Source organism: Corvus cornix, chromosome 2 (genome assembly GCF_000738735.6).
Source record: "Corvus cornix cornix isolate S_Up_H32 chromosome 2, ASM73873v5, whole genome shotgun sequence".
In the NCBI taxonomy this organism is placed as follows: Eukaryota; Metazoa; Chordata; class Aves; order Passeriformes; family Corvidae; genus Corvus; species Corvus cornix.
This window is the reverse complement of record NC_046333.1, coordinates 59,484,416-59,507,708: the sequence shown is the minus strand read 5'-3', so window position 1 is coordinate 59,507,708 and position 23,293 is coordinate 59,484,416. Positions and strand designations below refer to the sequence as shown.

Genomic DNA, 23,293 nt, shown 5'->3' with positions numbered 1-23,293 from the left:
CTGGCATTTGTTATATTTCTGACAAGGAACAGGGTATGATAAACACACCATGAGCAGGCAGAAGGATGCTGCTGAAATTTTCTGAGAAAGAGTGTAAAGGAAATCAAGCAGGGCAGTTTTAAAAAATAAAGAAGTTGCAGTGTTTTTAGTATAACATTAAAAATTCCAGTTTTGAAGATGTAAAGACAGTACTTTTTGATTGCCAAAAGTAGTAAAATACATGATGATGCACAGATCTATTTTTCTGTTATTTACTGGTCTGGTCTTTGAAATAGAAAAAGTTAAGAGATTTTCTCCAAAAAATTAAAATGTGTGATCATCTTGTTAAAATGGTCCATAATGAATGTGATACTGTCATTCACTTCAGTTAGGTTAGGACAGAATCACAGGAAAGTCACTTTTAGCACCAGTTTGAAATTGCCACAATAAACCAGGTCTACTAGAAAGTGGTGAAAGAAAACTCACCAGAATTTTTTTGGCAGATGTAACTTTTGCTTGCTTTACATCCTTCATCTTTCCATTTTCCTGCCTGCTCAATAGGGTTCTTCATCATAAAGACACAATCATCCTACAAGACAAATGAAATTAACAAGAAAAAAAATGTGGATAGGTAGGGAACATTCCTACTTCTCCTGGATACACATGTATCACATACAGGCACATACAGAGGAATATGGAGGTCATAAAATTCATACAAGCAATGGTCAGGCACATGATATGACAATAAGTCTTTGCAACTCAGCCCTAGGAAGGTTTGCACTTGGATGATAGAGGGAGGTGCAAAGCACTGCACAGAGGCAGGAGGATGTGTCTGGGAGCGTTTGGATGTACGTAACTCTGTGCGTGGCCCTGTTTGTGCGCACAAGTGTGAGGGTTCCTGTGTGTGTCCTAGGTCTGGCCCACAGCTCTGCTGCTGTTTTCCTGGAGGTTATGGGGAACTTCTCCTCAGCACTGAAGCTTACCTGGAGAGCTGAATTCTTCTTTCTGTCCCAATTCAGGACTAGGAAGCAAAGGGGTCACGACAGTGCAGTAATGTAGAGGTAGGCTGTCAGAAACAGCCCTTTGTGGGAGACACCTCCCACACCCTTTCTGCTGCACTTTGGACCCTTTACCTTCCTCATTTTCCTCCCACAGCATGGGAAGACATGGATGGCTTCCTTCAGGAGGAGGCAGTAGCTGTCCCCATCTCACATCAGTTATGCTATCTCCAACCCCCCTTCTGGCACTAGCCCAGGTCTTGTCTGCAAGAGAAAGAAGTTGTATGTGAAGTGATTTCTGCAAGGGAATAGTCACAGCCTGCAGAAAGCACAGGCATGTTTGAGATGGAGAAGCCCTGGAGACCCCAAAACCCAGCTCTAGCCTGATGGCAGCTGGACCTCAAAAAACTTCTTTGATTTTAGCTGAATGTGAAGCAATTCTCTTATGAAAAGAGAGAAACTTGGTAAAGGTAGCACAGGAGTGTAGAAGTAATAATATTGGGCAGTATTCAACATTAGCTATTTCACAATTACTCAGTAACACTGAGTTTTGTCTTACAATTACACGCAAAAAGGTATAGACATGCCAGAAGTTTCAACGCATATAGAAGGGATTTTTCAGAATGAAGATTAAGGGAAGATAAAAATTAGAAAGGAAGACCCAGACTCCCTCTTTAGAGTATTTTGTTCAATGCATTTATCTTGAAAGGTTCAGTGCCAAGAACTGTCAATGCATGCAATTATCTGAGTATTTTCATCAAATCTAAATAACATTCACCACATCCCAACATTACATAGTTTGTGCTATGGTTAATTTGAATACCCTGATGAGTCATGGTAAAATGAGGGAAATTGCTCACTTGTCTGAGTTTTGGATAATGTTTCAAAACCTCTGTCTGGACTCATACAGAACCATGACAAATACAGAGGTTGGAAAAACATGTGTAGATAGATCTCCCACATGGCTACTCTGCTTTTAAAAAACAACGAGACTACTAAAAGTCTTCATAAAGGAAAAGACAGAAAATACTTAGTAGCTACATACATTTTGTTCATCTACAAAAATTGTAATGTTTAAGTGACAAACAGAAATTGATGTTTACCATACTGTAATAACTTCGGGAACCTTTTGCCCAATTTGTGTAGTCTACTGGGCTTCCATCTGTCCATAAGTATGTGTGCTCCTGATTTATGTCATTCAGTCCAATCCAAGCATCAGTTGCAGCATCTTTTAAGAGGGACATAAGGAAAGCTGAAAGGAAAAAAGAAAAATTGTATAAGGAAAGAAACCGAATGCACTCTTCCCCAACACCACTGACTTTGAAGTGTCTGGAACCAGGATGATGAGATTTCTTTTATAATAAGGTGGCCATCTTATGACCAAAATAAAATAAATAGCTATTAATAGATGTTTAACATCAGTCATCTGAAGTTAAAATTGGAAAAAAGTATTTACAAACGCAAAGATGGGCAAATTTTTAATAAAAGAGGAATTTATTTGTACACTCTTCTGTGTTGTTCATCATCTGAGGAAGCATGGAAAATGTTCTGATGTATTACAGAAATTAACATGAATTCACTAAGCCTTGGTATGTAGAAAATGAGTCCACAGACTGTGCACTCCCTTTTCTTTTTTGGTAACTTCTTTGTTAACCTGACTTAATAACTTCATTTCTAAACAGGAATAACACAAATAAAAGTACTTAATAACCAAGTATGTATGAACAGGGATCTCAGCTTTGTGGAATGATAGATGCTGCTCTCCTTACCTCCTGACTAGACTGACTTTCCACTAAAATAGTTTCCTTGCTCTGCTACAGAAAAGAAGTATAAACCACAAGCACTGATGGAGTGAGGTAGGAGATGGTCCATGTCCCTCAGGACCTGAGGCAGCACATCTCCCGAGCAAACATGAGATCTCTTAAAACATCTGGAACATGCTGAGCAGCAAGACCAGCAGGTGCTGATGTCCAGCAGAGCAAGGGGAACAGGGGGAAGCTGGGACTCCAGCACTGGAGCTTGCTGCTGCCTGAGGATGTGCTCTCCACTGACACCAACAGCATTTGGTTCAGCAGCTACATGCCCAGAGATTTGGGTTTGGATATTACTCCTTTTGTGTGCTTTTTGTACATAGAATTATAGATTGACCTGAGTTGGAAGTGACCTCAAAGATCATCTAGTTCCTTAAAAAAAAGGAAATGTGGACATTGAATTATATGGCAAGCCTCTAATAAAAAATTTTAATATTTAAGCAGTACATACTGTATTAACCTCCAAACTATGACTCTAAAAGTTAATCAAGACCCTAAAACCTATGCAAGCATTTTTCCAAAGGTGCAATTTATCATTCAGCATAAATTTATATTAATATGGAATAAATAAGAGCATATATGGCAGGAGCCCTTACATATTTTTTAATCTTTTTATCAGAAATTACATGGTGTCTCATCAGAGTCAAAATATTGGTACTTTATACCTTGCACTTCCTTTTTGGATATAGTAGCCAGGTTTCCTCCAAGATCAATGCAGTTGTTCCGTGCAGCATGCCATGTCAATGTATCATTTTCATCCAGGCCAAAGACTTTAAAACACTGAAAAAAGAAATGTGCCAAATCTGAATTTAGATGCTGTTTTAATTTCTGATGAAGATATGTCTGTTTGTAACAAACAAGTTTAGCTGGATATTTTATGTAAAAAGGGAGGTTATTCAATTTAACAGTACTTTCTAGCTTGTCTTTAGATTTAAATGACAGAGAAGACCTCTACTAGAAAGTGAGTATAAAGCCCGATATTTTAGCATATACTTAAAAGAAGGAATATGTCAGTCTACTGATCTCAGCAGAAATTGCATTAAACCTTCTGAGTTTAAACAAAACAAAAAAGGATAAGATATGTTATTGGAGCAAAATATCTCGTCTTCTGTTGCCCTACTTGTCAAACCAGATTTGGTTCTCACAGGATAATCACAGAAGAAAATGATTCTGACATTATAAAGAAAGCCATGAATTTACCATTTCTTGTAACATGATCTTATGAGATTTAAGTCATTAGACAGCTTTGTCAGAGTCAAGCAACCTAAATGTGCTACCTGAAACATGCAACTGAAAAGTTAAGCAGGTAGTTTGTGGAAAACTTGAGGAAAATGGAAGGTGGTCAGAAGTGGTGTATAAACACTTAGGGGAGAGTCAAGGGAAGAGCCTTTGAAGCTCGTCTTCCAGGAGGGGAGGAAGAGAGAGAGAGCACCATGAAATGGAAGACACTGTGTTTGTGACTTTTCCTCAGGACTGAGAGAGAAAAGGAAAAGGGAGACAACAGCCAGTGGATCTCAAATAAAGGATCTCTATCAAACGAAGTATTTTTGCTCAACCGAAGGGAAGAAAAACAAAGTTAGACAAAACAATGCTATTGAGAATTATCTTCATTACTAGGTGTAATTATTCTAATTACTAGTACTGTAGTTGCTTTATACCTTTTAAAGCTTCATTGATGAAAATCTATGGATTTTATTATACACAGTCTCGTATCCCAAAGTTTTGTCTTTTGAGAAGGTTTATTACACATAAAAAGTACAGCGAATCTTATAACTGGATTATTTAAAATCCTTAAGTTGTTTAGTTATAGAAAAAAACTGATAAATTTGCTCGAGGGAAGGTGCCTTGGTGGCGTAAGAGCCAGTGTACTGTACGCAAGGGATGAGTAAGTGTCAAGCCAACATGTGAGAGCTCAGCACAGTAAATGAGACGTGTATTTTTACTAGTGTTTTGCATTGCCAAAGACAGGTGAGCAACTTCCCTCATGTAGAGTTGTTGTAAGATGAAACTTTCTTCTTGTACCCCTCAAGATCTCCCTCATAACTGCTGTGATCCCAACAGAGGCTGTAATTTCTGTTTCAGGATTTGTAATTTTAAGGTCTTTAAATACACACAAAAGGAACATAATTTCTGATAACTAAAAACCTTACTACAATTGAAAAACTGATTCAAAGATTTTTTCATTCTGCTCTTTTGAAAATACAGTATATTGACATTTCATACTGCACCTTGTTATCAAAGAGGAGCCAGTCTTCTGGACACCCACCCTTTGGTGGTGGTGAAGTGGGAGCAACAGTTGGACGAACAGTGTTGTTAAGCCTTTCACAGATGAATAACTCAACACTGCCACAGTTGAGATCATTCCACGTACCTGAAAGCAAATTAGAATTAAAAAACCCCAACAAAACAAAACAAAATGCAGCTGAGACTGAGATAAAAAGTGTCCTTTCCTAGAGAAAATCTATCATAGGAAGTAAAACTGGTTACAGCATTTTTACTTCTCTCCCCCAGGAATAATAAGTAATTGTATGTCTGTTTCCTTGAAATATTCAGGTTTCCAGCAAAATTTAGAATATAAATAATTTGTCTAGAAACAGAGATATTTCAATATTGCAAAACCACAGCATTGGCAAAGGGGAGTTTTAGTTCAAATGCTTAAATCTCTGAGATCTGTAATGTCTCTGGAATCTGTCTGTATACGGCACTCAGTCCTGGTTACCTGACTACCTGAGCCTCTCACAGTCTTAGAGTTTTCTGGTATCTTTTCTGCCTATTGGAGTGTGATCTAAGAGGATAACATTAACATCATCATCCCCATCTTGCAGATCAGGAATGAATAAGAAAATAACAGGTTTCATTAGCTGCAGTTACAAGGTAACAACCTACAGCATTATTCACACCTAGTGTTTAACGGAGATATTGTCATTTTAATTCAGAGAAGTTAGGGACATAATTCATCTTATCTAAAAGAAGATTCCCAAAGGACATAATATTTACTCCCCAAAATTGTTCTTCCATTCACCTCTAAGAGAGCCTAGGAAGATCATCTCAGCTATAGATTTTGAGATTAGAAATGTTTAAAAGTAGAAGAGATTTACTGCTCCAAAAAAAGAGTAAGTTCTTGGCTAGTATAGACACAAATCCAGTTCTCTGTATTAATGGACTTTAAAGAATATTTTATTTTAATTAAAATATTGTATAGCATTGCTTAACACTAAACCAAGCCATGCCCAAACCTCAGTTTTTAGGAACTGCACAAATGACAACAGATAGCTGATGTCCTGGAGAGGTAGGCATAAAATGGACAGAGATTAGAGGAGAAACAATACTGGCTCTATCTGCCAATTGTCTGATGCTTACCTGATTTGTTCACTTAGAAATTTTCTGACAAAATTGCAGGTGTAATTCAATGTGTTAGCTACATAGCATTCAATTTTTTAAAAGTACATAAATAAAAGAAGAGACTACAATTTATTTTCCTTTGCTTTTTGAACACTATGAAACATCAGCCTGCTCAGTATGATAACCCACCCAGCCTTGCCCATGCAGCCCTCCCAGGCTTAAGGCACACCCTGCAGATTGAATGTTGTTACAGCACCCACCTGTATGGGTATACATGACCACACAGTTTTCATCATTATTTGCAAAATTGGGTTCATTTGGAGCCCAGGCAACATAGTTCACTGATGTTCCATCCATCCACCTGAAAGAAGTAATTTGAGGGAATTATAATTCTAAATTGAATTAGTTAATATTTCTTTTCAAAGGATACATTTGAGTTTCATATTTTAAGTTTCCTGTATCTTAGCTAACAAACACATGTTGTTCTCTGCTAAAAGGAAAACAAGACCTTCCACTTGGAATTAGTAAAAAATATTTTCATATCAACTGCCTACAGTGTTGACTTGGACTAGGTCTGAACGAATAATCTTTACTGGTGGTCCCAGCTTCTCTTGGTCTCTGAACACTGATAGTGTGCTGGAAATGCACCAGTCTAGCACCGGACCTGGATTTCTCTGGAGCACAGAAACAGACACTTGAGCTTATTTTAGCAATTTCCTGGGTGAAAAGCTATACTATAAGATCTTGTAGGGTAAGAAAGAGTCTTGAACCATGTGCTGGGAACCACTTGGAACCATTTTAAGCATAGGAAATCTTTAATATTATACACCTATTAGCTATTTCTTTTTTCAATTATGCATGAATCATTTCCTAGCTTGGTGATTCACAAATTTATTTTCAAAAAGTAGCCAAGAAAAAAGTGAAAAAGCCTCAGTGTGCTGGAAGTCAAGTGATGAATCAACCAAGACTGACAATCTTCAGATGATAGAACAATCTAATGTTTTTCCACCTTCGGAGACTGAGTAATTGCATGTGTGTTTTTGCAAGCAAATTATACATTAGGAAATCATCAGGATGCCTAGCTGCTTGCAAACCTCCTGAATCAAACTGGAAAAACCAGTACATAATAAACCAGGAGAAAGAATGTAAAGCAAATGTAAAGCACCATCATCCAACAGGGAAGAGAATGAAGCTTAGTGAGGTAACAAGGGAGGACTGGGAAAATGACAATTATCTGGGCAGTGAATGTGATGTAGAAAGCAGAAGCTCCAGGAGTTGAGACCATAGAGTCTCTGTGGTCTGTGGTTTGTGGCCAACAAAGGCAACCTGTGACAACAGAAGAAAGACTAAAATGAAGACGCTGAGACTCCTCTGACCAAGCTTTGACTCTCAGAAGAATGCATTAGAAAAAGATGCGGTGAGAGAGGAGTGCCACAGGAGACATGTCTACAACACAACTAATGCTCCAGGGGATGTTTAAGACAATTCCAGAGCACTTTGTTTCCAAAGACATTTCTAGAAGAGTAATGACTCCATGTCGTCTGAAGCTGTCCTGCCCCAAACTCTGAGAGTACAACCGTCTGCAAATCCAGACCAGGTCTCTCCAGTATTGATATTTCACATCTAAAAATCACTTTGGTGCCTCTCACTGCAGGTTTCTAGGGTTCTTTTTCTTTGATCATTTCAACATTAAGTAATGCCTGCAAGTACAATCTGGAATATGCTGGAGACCTCCACCCAACTTTTTCTTTCATCCAGCAAAGAAAAGAGGATGGTGCCTCACTTACTATGATCAAACATCTCGGCCTCAGAACTCAAAAGTGGGGTAAAGAAGCAAAAGAGGTGGAAATAAATAGTGAAATTGTGATGGGAGAAGTGCTTTTCTAAGGAGCAGAATCCCATTTTAAAACTTTATATCAGGACATGGCTGTAGATTGTGTCAGTCATTGAATTTCAGCTGTCTCCTAGAGCCAACCATGTCAAATGGAAGTACATTATGAGTCTGACAAAATTAATTTGTTTTTACTTACCGGAATGTTCTGTCAAGGCTCACACTTAAGCCAATATAGAAGTTATTCCCCCAGTCTTTATAGAAAACCTAAAACGAACAAACAAACAAATTTAATTAGCTGTAATAAAACAGATTTCAAATAAAATCAGAAAAGTTAAAAAAATGCTGTAGTTTTAGTTGCACAATTGCATGGTATATAATGTGCAGGGAGTTGTTGGAATTATGTGCCCAAACTGCAAAATGCAAAATTTTCCTCCAATTCTCAGTATATAACTGGGGGGGGGGAGGGGAGGGGGAAGAAGAAGCAAATTATCTGAAAAAGAAATGGGAAAAAAGCTATGTTAAGGTAAGAAAGATCTCATAAGCAGGCTTATAGCAATATTTTTGAGTTTTAGGAAAACTTAATGAGAATTTGCTGAAAGGCTGTAAGTAAATCATGGGGGTTTGCACTTAGTCATGTGGAAGAAAGAATGTAATCATATTTGATTTTAATAGTAGGAAGCTATTTCCAAAACAGTATATCATCACCAGACCATTCTCTTCCTGTAAGAAAATATTCTTACTTAAACTGTTTACTTTGTGTATTCTGACAAAGAGCTTTTATTGAATTCTGAGCAAAGAATGAGTTAGAAAAAAACCCATAATTAGTAATTGCAGCTTTCAGCTAAACAGAGCAAAGTCTTTGAAATTTTCACCCTGAGAGCATTCTTGAAAGGAAGCTGAGAATTTGTCTACATACAGCAATTTATCAAAATAATTATTATAATAAAGCTTCTAAGAAGATAAGCCCATGAAAGGATGGAAGGTGGCACTGATTTTTTTTTTTTTTAATGGGGACCACTTTCTAATATTTCACAAACCAGCTGAAAAAAGGTGCCTCAGTTCACAACAAAGTGGTGCATTTTTCAACCAAACATGTTTCTTACATATTTCCAAAGAAAATTTTTTTCACTTTCAGTCTCAATGACAACAAGGTCACCACCATTCTTCTTGCAGAAGCCTCTGGCTTTTTCCATAGACATTGCATCTTTGCTGAAGTAGTATTCCTTGTGTTTATATATTATCCAGCCATCTTCACCAACAACGTATTCAGAATCTGCAAATTAAAACATTAATTAGCCTGCAATAGAAATTAACTTCATTACATGTTAATTAATTTTTTTCATTGAAAGCACAAGACTTACTGAATGTGGAATTAGGCTCTGGTTTCAGTGAGGCTCCTGCAATATAAATCAGTATTTGAGTATATTTTGTTTCTCAGCTCTCTCTGTTATATTTATACAGTAGTTAGCATTTTAATTCCTAGTAACAATCTTAAGGGTTACTCAGTATATTCTCATTTTTGTCACAGAATTTCTCAGAGTGTCTGAAAAAAACAGCTACATTCAGCAAAACAGCACATTAGAGCTCATCATAAGTCAAGCTGACAGAAACTATGCCCAAATCAGGGTGTTGTGTTTCTCTTTTCCAACATACTGCATATGCATTCCAAACTTGCCTATGTACTTCATGGATTAATTAATAGTTTTCTACTGCCTTTACTGAAATTAAATGTATAAATTGTTTTACTGTGATTGATGGCACAGCTGTCTCTAATACATGCACATACAGATAATGTCATCTGACCTGGGAAGGATGTCCTTATCTACCTCTAAATGTTCCTAAAGGCAGAAAGTTATCTTACCTTTTTTGATTTGGCAAACATAGTCCAGCATGTGTTCACAAAATAAATCATTCCAGTTCATATTGAGGTAGCCAGTAAATACACCACATTTTTCATTCCCATCATAATTGTTTGGTTCTCCATGTGACCATTTTTCAAAATTTACCTGTAGTGGAAACACAACTTTGTTACTATTTTCCTTTTAAAAGGAAAAAAAATTGTATCATCCTCTTAAAGAAGAATGTACTTCATTTGATTTCATTGTCCATCTTGTTCTTTAATGCCAGACGTTTTAAGGAGAAGTGCATGACACTTGAATAAAATAATAATTCATCTGTGTGTTTATAAGCCATGTGAATAAGCCAAAAAGTTCTTGCCCCATTTGTGACCAGGAGAGTTGATGTTCTCCTGTCAAGCTTTAGAAAGAAATATGTTCTCTGATTTCTGCCTTGTTTATCCTGCTCAGATGTTCCAGCCCAAGACAATCCATTGGTGCTGCCATATGGCCTTGGGACTGGCAGATTGTGATCTACTTAAGACAACGAGAGCAGCAAAGCTGAGTTTGTGTAAATGCACAAAATTTTTTCTCGCAGCAAATGACAAATAGGAATATAGAGATTAACACAATCAGACTTGCTTAAATCAGGAGCTATACTCCATCACGTTTCATTACTGTAAATGTTGTATTTTTATCTATAACTATGAACTATCAGAAGATTTAAGACTAATTCCTACAGAGGAATCAGGTACTAAAGACTTAAGATCACTTGCATCTTTTGTAGAGTTATGAGAGCTCTCTGCCAAGAGATACATAAAAAAACTAGTCAAAAATCTGGAATAACAAATTATTTACTCACTGGTGAGCCATCACTCCATGTAAATCCACCATCAGAGTTCAAGGCACTTAAACCCATCCAGTAAGAATAGTGAATATAACCTCTGTCTCTGAATGATTACAAATACAGACAATCAGACACAGTGTAAAAAAACAAAGAGGAATGTATAGCATTACATTATTCTCACTATACTTGATACTTCAAGTATAATTTGAGACAATCATATAAAATAATCATTCAATTGTCATGTGGGGAAAAACAGGCTGGCACTGCACTTGGCAGGAAGCAGTGAAACACAGAACTTTGTGGGAAAGATCACAAATGCTGTAAGTCCACAGATACTGAGCTAAATGAAAATATATTTAAAGATCTGGGTTCCACCAAGTAGCTTAGGCATCCAAATTCAGACCTGTCTGCAGTCATGGTTTAAACATTTATATAAGCACATCAGTAGGAATAGGTCAGGCTTTTCTTAGCTTCCAATTTTCCCCCCTTACTTAAGGTGAGAAACTAGCACAAAATATTCTTTTAATCAAGAGTGTTTTATCTACTGATCGGCTACAAATGAGGTAAAAAGACCAGTTTTCTCTCTTTTAATTAACTTCAGTTAAAACTAATTTTGATTATATTTGTCTCAATTTTGTTTATGTTCAGGGAACTTTAGTGCATGGCACCACCTTGACACCTTCTGTGTCAAGAAAACCTTTTGCCCACCCCTTTTTACCCATTTTTTTCTGCCACTTTTTACACCATCTTTGTAGAGAAGAAATTGATCACCAGAAATCCTTTGTGTCTCTCAGAAAGGCAATTCAAAAAAACTTTTTTTCTTATATTTAAATGATGGACTTTGCAGATACTTACAGTCTAGCTATCAGATTTTGTTCTTCTTCACTGTGGATACATGCAAGATCTCCTCCAATGGTTCTGCAAAAATCTCTTGCTTCAAACCATGTTTGCATTTTTTCCCTTCCTCCCTGAAAGATCTATAGAAAGTGGGCAATTAAACACTGTGTTGGGTACTACAGATATTTAGAAACACAAATATGGGCTTCTATCTTTCTTCTGATCCTTTGGTCTAGTTCTATCACTGACTATTTAGTTGTTCAACCGTTCAACCTGTGGGCATCTATTTGATTATTGAAACTTTGTTTTTCCTATCATCTCAGACGTCCTGTGGCTCCAAACTTCAGTTCCATACTCATACAGCTTTTTCCAACATTTCCCAGCTGTACCACTTGGGGACGGCTGGAGGTGTTACCACAGACTGTGTATCAGATAGGCGGGGTAAAATCCATCTTCCATGAATGCACCGAACATATTCTTATTTAAATGGCAAACACTTGCATTCAGAAATGAAACACCTACTTTGAAGCAGAAGCTGCTCTGAGGAATAGACTGCCATCCATCTGGGCAAAACAGGAGAGGGGATGCTGTTGGAGGAGGAGGAGGGGTGACTCCCTCCACCAGCTGCTTGCAGAGAAATGTGTTCGTTTCTTCACAGTTCAAAATATCCCATAGTCCAGCTGAAGTTCCTGTTGCCATGGCCACGCAGCCTGACTCTCCTCCTTTATAAAACATAGAGTTGTTAAATCTTATTGATGACTACATCTTCTCAAAATATCTGCTTCTTATTTAAGAGCAACCTGTTCCCACTGTGTTTGGATACCAACAGCTCACAATGGCTCATGTGCATTCCCATTAAATCATTAAAGGATTTTTTTTTTAAATGTAAGTTCCTTTTACATTATGCTAGGAATCACTTAAAAATGCCCATCAAAGACCTAATGATACCCACAGACATGTGCAGTCCCAAGTGATCTTCTAGATGGAGTTACTGCAATGCCTGATCTAATCCCTTTAGCACAAGTGGAAAGTTGCATTACCCTTTCTGCTGCTTTATGCCAGAAGAGTTTCTAAACCACTTTTTAGCTTTCAAACTCCCACTTTGTGTTTCCCCAGAGCAGGAACTCAATGGCCCCCACAGCACGTACCAGGCATTCCCACATTCCAGTGAGTGAAGGTGACGGGATCTCCACTGGCCCACCTGAATGTCCCGTGCTCTTCCACATCTGAAAGACCAATCCAGAAGTATTTTTCTGGTTTGAATCCAATTATGGAGGTCAGAAAAGCTTGTTCGTATCTGTGAAGAGTAAGCACCAAACTGCTGTATCACATTTTATCAGAATTTATTCATTCTTCAAACAGTTCATAGTAGCAAATCTGGTAACATTAAGGCGATTTGTCAATATGTATGAAATGAAGCAACGGTAATTGTCTTACTTTTGTAGTTCTAATTTTCATACAAAATAACTTTTTTTTACATTTTTGCTCTTATGTCTAGCATTTAGGACGATTCTATTCACCTTTTATACTGCACAATGAGCAACAAAAGCCAAACAATACTTGAGTTAATGAGTATGTATTTCTCATTCTATATGAACAACAGCTACAGTGTTTTACTGAGCTTTATGATAAGGTCTAGGTCTTTAAATCTTGTTATTGTGGGGAAAAAAAATCTACTTTTATTCCAAAATGGGTACTCTTCCAGATCTGGGTGTTGCAAAGAAAGAAAAAAAAAGGCTGAAAAGCTTGACTCCAGGATAAATAAATAGTTTCAGGTTTATCTGTTCATTTTTAGTTCAAAAAGTTTTAAAACTTTTTGTCAATCTGGGGTTGTTGTGTGGCTGACCCAGTTTTTTAATTCCTGGAGGCAACAACAGTGCATGTAGTAGCAATGTCCTGAATGTATTGATGACCTAAAAGCCCCTGATGTATTATGCAATACTTCATTATCTCTACCTTAAATTTTCCTGGGAAAGAGTGGTGACACACTAGATATGAATAACTGTTAAGTAAGAAGAAATTTCTGTTTAACTCTTTCATCCTGGTTACACACATCAAAGGACAGGAATTATGTTTCCATACCTGTCTCTCACAGTAGCCAGGTAACCTTTGTTTTCTTCACAAACTTTTTTGGCTTCTGAAAATGTTGCTGGCAGCTGCACCAAGGAGTAACAGTAAAAACCGTGCTTCATCCAGCCCTGTCAGTGTCGAAGCAGAGATGTGCAGAGAGGCAGTCAGATTGCACAGCTTTGTGCACTTCCAAAACCCACCTTAGTACCACACCCCAAGTGAAAACTGATATCAAAGGCCGTGAAAGAAACCAAGAGGCTAATCAAACATAGCTTTTGTAACCATAACTCTGTGTCTTGTCCCTTGATACAGGACACACAAGGGGTCTTCGCAGTGAGCTGTGGTTATGCCTTGGGGCTGGCAACTGCAGTCACAGCCGCTTTGCAGCCCCCTGTGTAAAGCTTGCTCTGCCTTCTCATTGCCTAATAAGCTGTTGCAGAAGCTCACAATCTGCAAAACAGTTATCTCAAATATTCCTGATTGTTGTGGCAGATTGATAAAACTGAGAAGGCGTGCAACCCATGACACGTGAGTTACACCCTGAAAAGATTGCTCTGCAGAGAGTGGCTTTTATGGGTGCAGTTACCAGTTCTGCAGTAGGAGAGAGCTGAGTGAAGTGTACTTGTAAGGGAATAAAAAAAAAAGTCAATCTACATTTCAGTTAAATAAAGCAGAAGTTTCCCTTTAAGTATCAATACATATGAAATTAACAGTTTTCTAGGCTCCACCAAGAACAGTCAAAATAATTTACTCTTGTCAGAGTTATTATCATGGGAGTGAAAGTAACTTCCAATCACCTTTTGCTGCTTTTGTTTTACACTTACTTTCTGGCAGCCTGGGTAGGTAACTTCAACTTCCCCTGGTTCTTCAGCCAAGGGTTTCCTTTTGCAGATGTAGCCAAATTTCATTTCACAAGCACTGTCAGCCCAGGATCCATCCTGGGTAGGGTAAGAAGTGACCAAAAAGAGGAGTGAAAGATAGAGACAATTCAGATCCAACAAGAATATTCACCATCCTCAGAAAGAACCTTTCTCTATTCCTATGGCTGAGACTGTTTCAGCTTTCTTCCTTGCCTTGTTTTTTCTCCAAAACTCCCAAATACGTACAGTAAGGGCCACATTTCCTCAGAGGTGTGAGAATGAGGGTTGGATGTATTCAAGATGCCGGGATTGATGAGAGCAGGAAGGAAACATTCTATTCCTCTCTATTCTCACCAGCATAGCATCAATTATGTTCATATAACCAGATGACTATGGCAAGGAAATGCTGGATAAACCAAACATAAAATATGAAAAATATGTCTTGTGTAAGTCTTTTTCCACAATATTACACTTTTTTTATATACTGAGTATAAAACAAGATAAAATTTGGTTTTGTGCCCCCAGTAATATGAACCTCCAAAGTTTTAGAGAAAAAGTTAGAAAGTTCCTGCTCCAAGAATCTATTCCTCTATGATCAATCATGTTCAATGCGGATGATGAGTTATTTCAACCAATTTCAGATGGGAATTGTCTCAGAGAAGACTAAGTCTCCATGCAATGCACTGCTTCTGGTGCATCACACACCTTCCTAGATCTGGTCTCAAGTATTCCTCCACACTAAGATATCCTAAATTAAACCAAGTTAATAAATATTTTTAAAACCAGCATTCCTCTTTCTGTCTTTTTTTTTTTTTTTTTAGTATCACAGATGTTTTCATTTTGAGGGGCAGAAGGACAGAAGAAAGCATGAGAGTGGGGAAGGGATTTTTACCTCTCCCTTCATAAGGATGCAGTTTGCCTTATTCCAAGTGTGGGTTGGCTCTCCATGGTGCCATTTGGTATAAGTCACAGGTGTGCCATCGCTCCATTCAAAGTACCTTTGAACCCTGAAGTCATTTAGGCCAATCCACAGCTCATCATCTGGCTCTGGGAACACAAAATTAATTGTAGGTATGGATATTTCTTACAATGGAATAATTACATCTCACACCCACTTTTGACTGAAGAACTTAAAGAAAATATAAAATCATGGTTACAATGATTGAATGAATAATAGCTACAGTATAATCCCAGATTAAAAAAAGTGACCAGAAGGAATACTCACTGTACCCAAGCTGTGACACTGTAAAACTGTACTCTTCAATATTATGAATACTCGCCAGCTCTCCATCTTCTTTTCTACAGGAAGACTGGGCTTCTTTCCATATTTTTGCTGTTCTATAAATTCTGTAGCAATGACCTGCGTAGGGCACCCATTCCCTGGGGCACTTAAAATGCCTTGAATCACCTAAAAAAATTATGTCATTAATGATCAGCTCTATTCAGTGTTTTATTTACATCAAAAAGAAAATTACCTGCACTAATATGAATTTGAAATATTGGAGCACATACTGGAAGAGGAAAGAATCCAAAGTCTGAGGGTACAAAAATTACAAAACAAAGTTTTCCCTCCCATTTGTGCTTGGAGCTCCCAAAAAACTATTTTACAGGATTAAGTAAATACAGAGTAATTTGGCATGCAAATGTACAGGACACAACTCCACATTAAATCTCTCTCAGTGAGGCTCTGGGTACAGAGAACAGCCATGTTCCACAGAAAAGGGCCTCTTTTCCTACTCTATCTTGGTGAATTTTGTAGATTTTTTATATTTTTTTCTCTGGAAACACCAGGTGTTCAGGAGCTGGTTGGAGCTCCCACACAGCCCAAATCATATATCAAAGAGTCCAGACACAATCATGTTGCACCAGAAGTGTTATACCAGAAATTCCAGCTACACAGAAATGCCATACGCTTTGTTCAGCACTTATTTCTTGGTATAAATTTGGTATGGCCAGCCCACCTTCCATTGCTGGAAATGTTCACATCTGCTGCACCTACAGAGAGAACTGAAGAGGGGAGGATGTGTGCCCAGCATTGGTGTATGGTCAATCTCTTTGTCTGATGCTCCCTGGACATGGTTTGGACCTGGGCAAACTTGTACTCCCCTAAGCAACATCCAGACATGGTTTGGAGGTTAGCAGGGTCAGAAACTTTTCCAAGTGAACTGCCTGGATGCAGCCAGAAATACAGGATATGCATGTGTCATGCATTCCCTGAGCTACATAATCTTGTATACTCAAATATTTAAGTGGAGTGTGAAGTTAATTGCACGCTGGGAAATCCCAGGTGAAGCAACTTCACACCTATTTCTTCACTTAGATAAGACCTAGTTGGCCTCAAGTGGAAAGGGAATTCAATTGGAGAAAGTTTCCAGATGCATATTCTGATTTTCTTCCTTTGAGAATAGAATAAAAAGGGCCACAGAGAGGAGGGGAGCATGAACTCTTGCTCACATCTTTTAGCAGGACATTGGTTTAGAGTATATTTCAGAGCAGAGGATATTCATCAGTATTTCATGGTCTGGATAACATGGCTAAACACCTAATCCTGCCTGCTTTGGAACCCTGGGCTCTTTTCCAAATGATGAACAACATTTAGATGTCATCTTTAAAGTGAGCCAGAAAATTAATGTGTTCTCAGTATTTGACCCAGGTCAATGAGCATTATCCTTTTGTTTTGACAACATGATGCCATTTCATATATGACATCCTCACAATATTTCTCACTGCATGTAAAAGTAGCCTTAGATTTTGACCAGTGTACCTGAGGTGATGGTGAAAAAATCCAAGGAGGTGTTTTTCTTCTGGCAGATATATCCCAGTTTCCGATCACACACCTGGTTTTCCCATTTGCCATTCCTACCTTGGAAGGTCCCACATATTTTTCCAGATTCCACAGAGGGACTTCCTTTAAAAAAGACGAAGAGAATCCTTCTGTTAACAGTGAAACTTTTCATCTCTTCACAGGAGGGAATGTGCAAGACTTTTGCAGCTGCAAACCCACCGGAGTATTATTCTTTAAAGTGATAAATCCCAAGAGATGTGACAACAGGGCATTGCCAGGGATGGGAGGGGGCAGGGAGGAAAGGGGAGGGAGGAAATTTCGGCCCAGATGTTAATCATCATTTAAGAAAAGTGCACTTACCTGGAGCCCAGTTGAGGTATCTGAAAGGACTTCCCCCAGTCCACTGCCAGCCACTGTCAAGTGCATTGTAGAGACCAGTCCAGAGCTTTGCATTGATGCCCAGGTCACTAGTGAGCCCTAAATGGCCAAAAGAAACAAACAGTCAGGCTATTAAATGCCTATGATTTTTTAAGTTATTCAAGAAAACTGGAAATAATATTTTAAAGCATGAGGGATTTATTTTTTATACGGGTTAGATTATTTCCATTAATTTAATACAGGTTTGTGTGAGAAAAGGGCAGCTCCTTTAAGAATGTCACTGAGACATATTTTTATGAGATGAATGTAAGTATCCATGTTAAAGACTTCAAGCTGACTTACATTTTAAAAACAGTGCATTACTTTTTGTTATATTTTAGGGTTTTTTTACTTTACCTAATAAATACATTTCTTCACGAAGGTCTGCGATACTTAATAATTCTGCATTCTGCTGCTGGCAGCTTTTTCTTGCTTGGTGCCATGTCAAAAGTGATTCTGAGTTTATCTGATAGCGGGTTTCTGTCACAGGATTTGTTTTCCAAAAGTTATTGTGGGTCGTGTCTATAAAAGATGTAAATATTTGCTTCAGACTAAAACTATGTAACTGTGTGATTTGATAATTTTTATATACATTTGGCCTCACATAAATATACTTTTTCTATTCAATATTAACAATGTCATTTACATATGGAATTATTTATCCCTAAAACGCTAATTTTTACATTGACCCCGTTTCTTTTTATTTATACAGCTCATCTACTTCTCTCACATTTCAGTCCACATGAACCCACTCACTGACATATTTTATCTCTACAAGTATTTCTCTATTCACCATATAGAAGTTTTCTTACATTCAGACTCCTCTTATGCTCTTCCAGACCACCCAATATGACAGAAAGTATAGATTCCACATAATCACATGTGAAGTGGGGATGAAGGGGTAGGGAATTAGTGTTGGGGTTACTGGAAAGCTGTGTTGTATTATTTGTAGGTGTATGGAAGCACTGGAGCACTGAATGCACGTGAAGGTCACTGCCTGTGTCCTGCACCCTTCCCTTCAAGCCCTCGTGTTCTCTCCTCCATCCTGTAATACACCACAGTCTCCTGGTGTATCTCACCTTCCTCATCCACTGCACTTCCTTCTAGGAAGGAACCCTTCCAGTCCTAGGATTTTTCTCTTCCTTTATCCATCAGTGCCAATCACCACCCTCAGAATACTCCCTCTATGTTCCAGTCTTGGGAACACGGTAGGACAGTGAGAGTGAGGAGCAGATGCCTCATTTCCTCGTTGCATGGCTCACCAGTGGACTAGGCGAGCCAGAATTCAGCTCACTGTCCAATACTACTTCCACATCCCAAGGAGATTTTGACCACAAGAGTGGATGACACTTTTGCTTAACAGCTTTCCTGAGATTTTTATAAATAAATTACCTTCTAGTGGGCAGTTTCCAAACAACTGGTCTTTATCAAAATCTGAAGAAGTTGCACACCAGAGAGAGTCTGCATCATTCCTCCGAGGGATGCATTCAGCATACCATTTCCCCTGGTGCTTAAAAGGGAACACACAGGGTGCACCAAAGGCATTTCCTCCCAGTGTATAGATGTCTATGGAGAGAAGCAGAGATCAACACTCAGCAGTCAGCTGGCATCGGATGCTCACCACAGTGACATTCACAGGCAGCTTTCCATGGACAAAGCTGAGTCATGCAGGGCTCAACACACCAGGATTTTGTTACCCCGAATCTTTACAAGGCTGTTGTGACAATCAGGTATGACTATGGAAAATATTCAGAACTAAGACTCTCAAACACTTAATTGGGCCTCAAACTAATTTCTGTTTAACTTTGTCATGCCGTTGCTTTCTGGACTACTGTGTCAGAGGTCCCTGTGACTCAGCCTCTCCCATGGCATACACACTTCTGTCCTTAGATAATGTATATATTCTCTTTTTTTTTTCCCCTTGCATGGTTGAAAAACTTGGAAAGGACAGATATCACAATATTTTTATTTGTCTTCACAAGAGGAAGTTATATCTTATATTTGCAAGGACTCTGCTAGGAAGTGATACTTCCATCACTATCCATCACTAATTTGCTGCTGTCTGTACAAAATTATGACTAACTTCATTCCGGTGGAACAGCTGTAGCGTACAACAAAAATTCATTCCATTGTTATTTAAATTCCCAACCTACCAGTGTCACAATAGAAAGGAGATTGATTACTTGATCTTGAATGCCCCCTCTACATAGCCCAAGAGCCATGAAATTGTAGGAAAAGGTGATCTTACTCTCTAGTGGTCTTTTCCCAGGGTGATAAAACATCGCATCCTGAACCATTAGGCACCATTTTTCCTTTTGTTTTTTTCTACTTTTTCGATTTACTAGGCCTGGGAAACACTAGGTAAATTATGTTAATGGGGGATTCCATGTATCTAAACTAGAAATTAGCTTCTTAGAGATCATTAGTGGTCAAACCAAATAAAAGCAACAAAAAAACCAAATATAACACAATCATCTCTTCTACAAATTGTTCAGACGTATTTTAAAACAGTCCTAGATTTCCTTTTGCTGTTGGTGTACAAACAGAATTTGCTTTCTTCCTTGATTACATAATAGGCCTTCATCATTTTATTTTATCACTTGAAAGAATTGCACTTTACAAGTTACGCAGAAATGTATACAGCTGTATTTGCTGAAAAGTATACAGATATATTCACCTTTCATTTCTACACCCTATTTATAATTAGCTGCTCTGCTGATGTCACTAAGAAAGTGGTTGCTGCCTGTCAGGCAGTCAGTGGAATGCTTTGTAGGTGAGGCAGTCAAGTTACCAAAACATAGAGATGGAATTTCAGTACTCACCCTCATAGCGCTGAGAGCACACGCTGTCTGCACTTCCACGGATTCTCCACCTGCTCCCTTTGCTGGATTTGGACAGCCTGACCTTCTTCCCCTTGCCCTTGCCATAGTTGAGAAACAAATCCTTGCCATGGGTTGCAAGTGTCTCATTTCTACATTCCCACCACTGAAGTTCATTTGTCCTGTTGCAGGATTCCAACGTGATGGCAGCCTCATCGTCCTTGGCAAGCACCCCCAGGCACAGCTTGAGCGCCATGCTCAGCAGCTGTGTGGGAGACACCCACCTGAACTTTTGAAACTCATCATGCTCATCACAGGTGGTAGTTATGACTGAGCTAGAGTTCTGAGCTTGGGCACAGAGCTTGTTGTCTTCATTGTAGATTGAAAATATTCCCCTAGCTATAAAATAAAATGATAATGCAAACATTTGAGGAGAGATTTTGTAGGAGATAAAGTCAGTTAGTTGCTATAGAAGAGTCTGCTACCAAAAGAAACCAAAAAAACCCCACAAAACAAAAACACCTAAACTAAAAAAATAACCCAAAAGAGTATATGTAGTTCACAGAGAAAGAAATCAAGGGAGGTTAATCATTGGTATGAAGGATATTTATGAAAATATTCTTAAATTGAAAAAACACAAAAGTTGAAAATACAGCTCTTTTGATAGAAATTGCTCTTCTTCATATCCCTCCTGAAACCACGGTGGTCTCAAAATGCATGTCAAAATAGACCTTCACCACATTACATTTCATCATTTCTTCAAAGTTCCACCATATCATATTGAAATGGGCTTTAATTTTGCAAGTAAAAGGACTATTTTGCTTTAAAACCATTAAAAATGGTTTATATATTCAAGATTTAAAATTTTTATATTTGGCCAAAATGACATTGTGGTTTTCAGCTCACCAAGAAAGTAGTGTATTTTTCATTTTTGGTTAATTATCTTGGAAATTTTTAGCAGCTGTGCAAAAAGTCATTTCTTCACAGAGTTTTATTTGTAGGTTTCTCAGGAGGGAAGCCACAACTTGCAGCATCATCGGTTCTGAGCACAGTTAAACTAAGCCAATATCCTAAGTGCTATTAATAACTACATTTGTAAATAGAAATGTGAGACACTACACATCAGGGTTTTGTTTCTTAAGATCGCATTCAACAAAAAGCCTGTTCCAAATCTTCACTCTTTTTGCAGTTCAACTTGCATCGCTTTGCTCCCTTCTAAGTGACAGGCAACATCATCCAGCTCACTCAGCTGTGCCACTGAGTTTTACCCAAGGTTTCTCACCAAGGCCAGAATACTTAAGTGGGCCTTCATAACCCTCCCATCCAAAGCTTCCAGGGAGCTGTTGAACTACCTTGATGGTGCTGCTCTGAAAGGTTACAGACCAGAACAAGACAGGCAGCATTTTCCCTGACAGAGCTCTCCTGCTGCAGTGGTTCTTAGGAAGGTTAGCAGAGGATAGGTTAGAGCTGGCTTGGTCTCACCCCAAAGCATGCACAGCAGAAATTGTCCTGTGGTGAATTAGACCAATGGTCCATTGGCTGGTCCCTGCCGCCATTCAAACAATGGCACTGGGCTCCCAGACTTCTCTAGCTGGGAGCTTCCCGTGGAAAAGATACAGTGTCATTTTTCTTCCTCTCAGCAGTAGGAGGGTGTGAAATCTAATAGATGGAGGGGATTTTAAGGTCCTTCCTGAAGCTCTCAGCTTGGAAACAGGATTTGGATATGCACTGATCAGTATGCTATGGTCTATATGAGCTGCCAAGAAACTCAAAGCACACATCAGCCAGTAGCTCTGTGCATGCTGAGCCTTCACTGCCCTGTACTTCTGAGCTCTTCTAGCCTCTGATGGAGTAAGGTGAAATCAGCTTTTTCCTGCATTCAGCTTTCTCAGAGAATCAGCACTGCCAAGGTTATGCCCACATCTGTTGGGATATTCCTTTCACTCATATACCTCATGTGGAAACCTGGGTTAAGGAAAGAGAATGCCTATGCAGATACCACCAAACTTCAGAACTGAAGAAAAATTACTCAAAGTACATGCTGTGACTAGATCTAAATTCACTGCCCACTTAGGGAGATATCTAGAACTCATGTTAAAGAACTTGAAAACCTCCACACTCAGCAGAGGACAAAGACTTACCAGACATTTGAAGAGATGTACTAATGGAGAGAAGAAAAATCACGGGCAAGTAGAGAGACATGGCAAATAATTCACTGCTTTCTTCCCTTCACCTCGTATTGACGCTAAAGACCAAATCAGCGCCTTGCAAGAAAACCCCTCTGCACTGGAGTGGATTAACAAACCCTTTTTAAGACCCAACAGATACAGGGAAGTTCTGAACTTCAAATAAGGAACTGTGTCATGTCACATGAGTAATTTTGAAATAATACATTAATGAGTGAACTTTGCTTTCTAAGCTAGTTTTTCTACTGTATAAAAGTTTGCCATGGAAATATGAGACCTAACAGGTAACATCTTAGTGTGGATTTTTTAAGTCATACCTTATAATTCAGAATCATTATTTTTACAAAAAGGTGAGATTACTGCCTCATCTGCAAAAATAAATGAAAGAAGTAAAAAAGAAGAGAAAGATTTGTCTATATCAATACATGATTAAAAAAGCTAGAGTACAATGCAGTACTGTGAAAAATGAGCTGGGACACCATGCAATTCAAGTAACTATGGCCTTGGATTCAGAAAGGACCAGAATTTTCCATGCCTGCAATTCCACAGAAAAAAAAAAAAAGCTGTAGGAAGTCAAATCTGTGTCCTTCAGGAGACACTTGTTCTTTCTTTTGCTCCATTCTCGATTACATGCAGGAGTAATTACCCAATGGACAGCAACAGCTGAAGAAAT

General features: G+C 38.4%; 1 protein-coding gene across 1 annotated transcript in view; it reads right to left on the bottom strand.

Annotated features, from left to right (window-relative positions):
- Window positions 1-22,757, bottom strand: part of LOC104689212 (macrophage mannose receptor 1-like) — a 32,043-nt gene extending 9,286 nt beyond the window's left edge. Inside the window, exons 1-23 of the mRNA XM_010399248.4 lie at window positions 22,576-22,757; window positions 20,438-20,833; window positions 19,008-19,181; window positions 17,973-18,137; window positions 17,559-17,675; window positions 17,178-17,321; window positions 15,639-15,821; window positions 15,306-15,460; window positions 14,378-14,491; window positions 13,566-13,681; window positions 12,632-12,780; window positions 12,006-12,205; window positions 11,502-11,623; window positions 10,662-10,749; window positions 9,826-9,970; window positions 9,326-9,361; window positions 9,068-9,237; window positions 8,161-8,228; window positions 6,391-6,491; window positions 5,017-5,159; window positions 3,454-3,568; window positions 2,081-2,229; window positions 466-568 (exon numbers count right to left, since the gene is read on the bottom strand). Of these exons, the coding sequence (XP_010397550.3) occupies window positions 466-568; window positions 2,081-2,229; window positions 3,454-3,568; window positions 5,017-5,159; window positions 6,391-6,491; window positions 8,161-8,228; window positions 9,068-9,237; window positions 9,326-9,361; window positions 9,826-9,970; window positions 10,662-10,749; window positions 11,502-11,623; window positions 12,006-12,205; window positions 12,632-12,780; window positions 13,566-13,681; window positions 14,378-14,491; window positions 15,306-15,460; window positions 15,639-15,821; window positions 17,178-17,321; window positions 17,559-17,675; window positions 17,973-18,137; window positions 19,008-19,181; window positions 20,438-20,833; window positions 22,576-22,636 (3,214 nt within the window). The 5' untranslated portion in view covers window positions 22,637-22,757. The remainder of the gene's footprint in view (window positions 1-465; window positions 569-2,080; window positions 2,230-3,453; window positions 3,569-5,016; window positions 5,160-6,390; window positions 6,492-8,160; window positions 8,229-9,067; window positions 9,238-9,325; window positions 9,362-9,825; window positions 9,971-10,661; window positions 10,750-11,501; window positions 11,624-12,005; window positions 12,206-12,631; window positions 12,781-13,565; window positions 13,682-14,377; window positions 14,492-15,305; window positions 15,461-15,638; window positions 15,822-17,177; window positions 17,322-17,558; window positions 17,676-17,972; window positions 18,138-19,007; window positions 19,182-20,437; window positions 20,834-22,575) is intronic.
- Window positions 22,758-23,293: the final 536 nt, after the last annotated feature.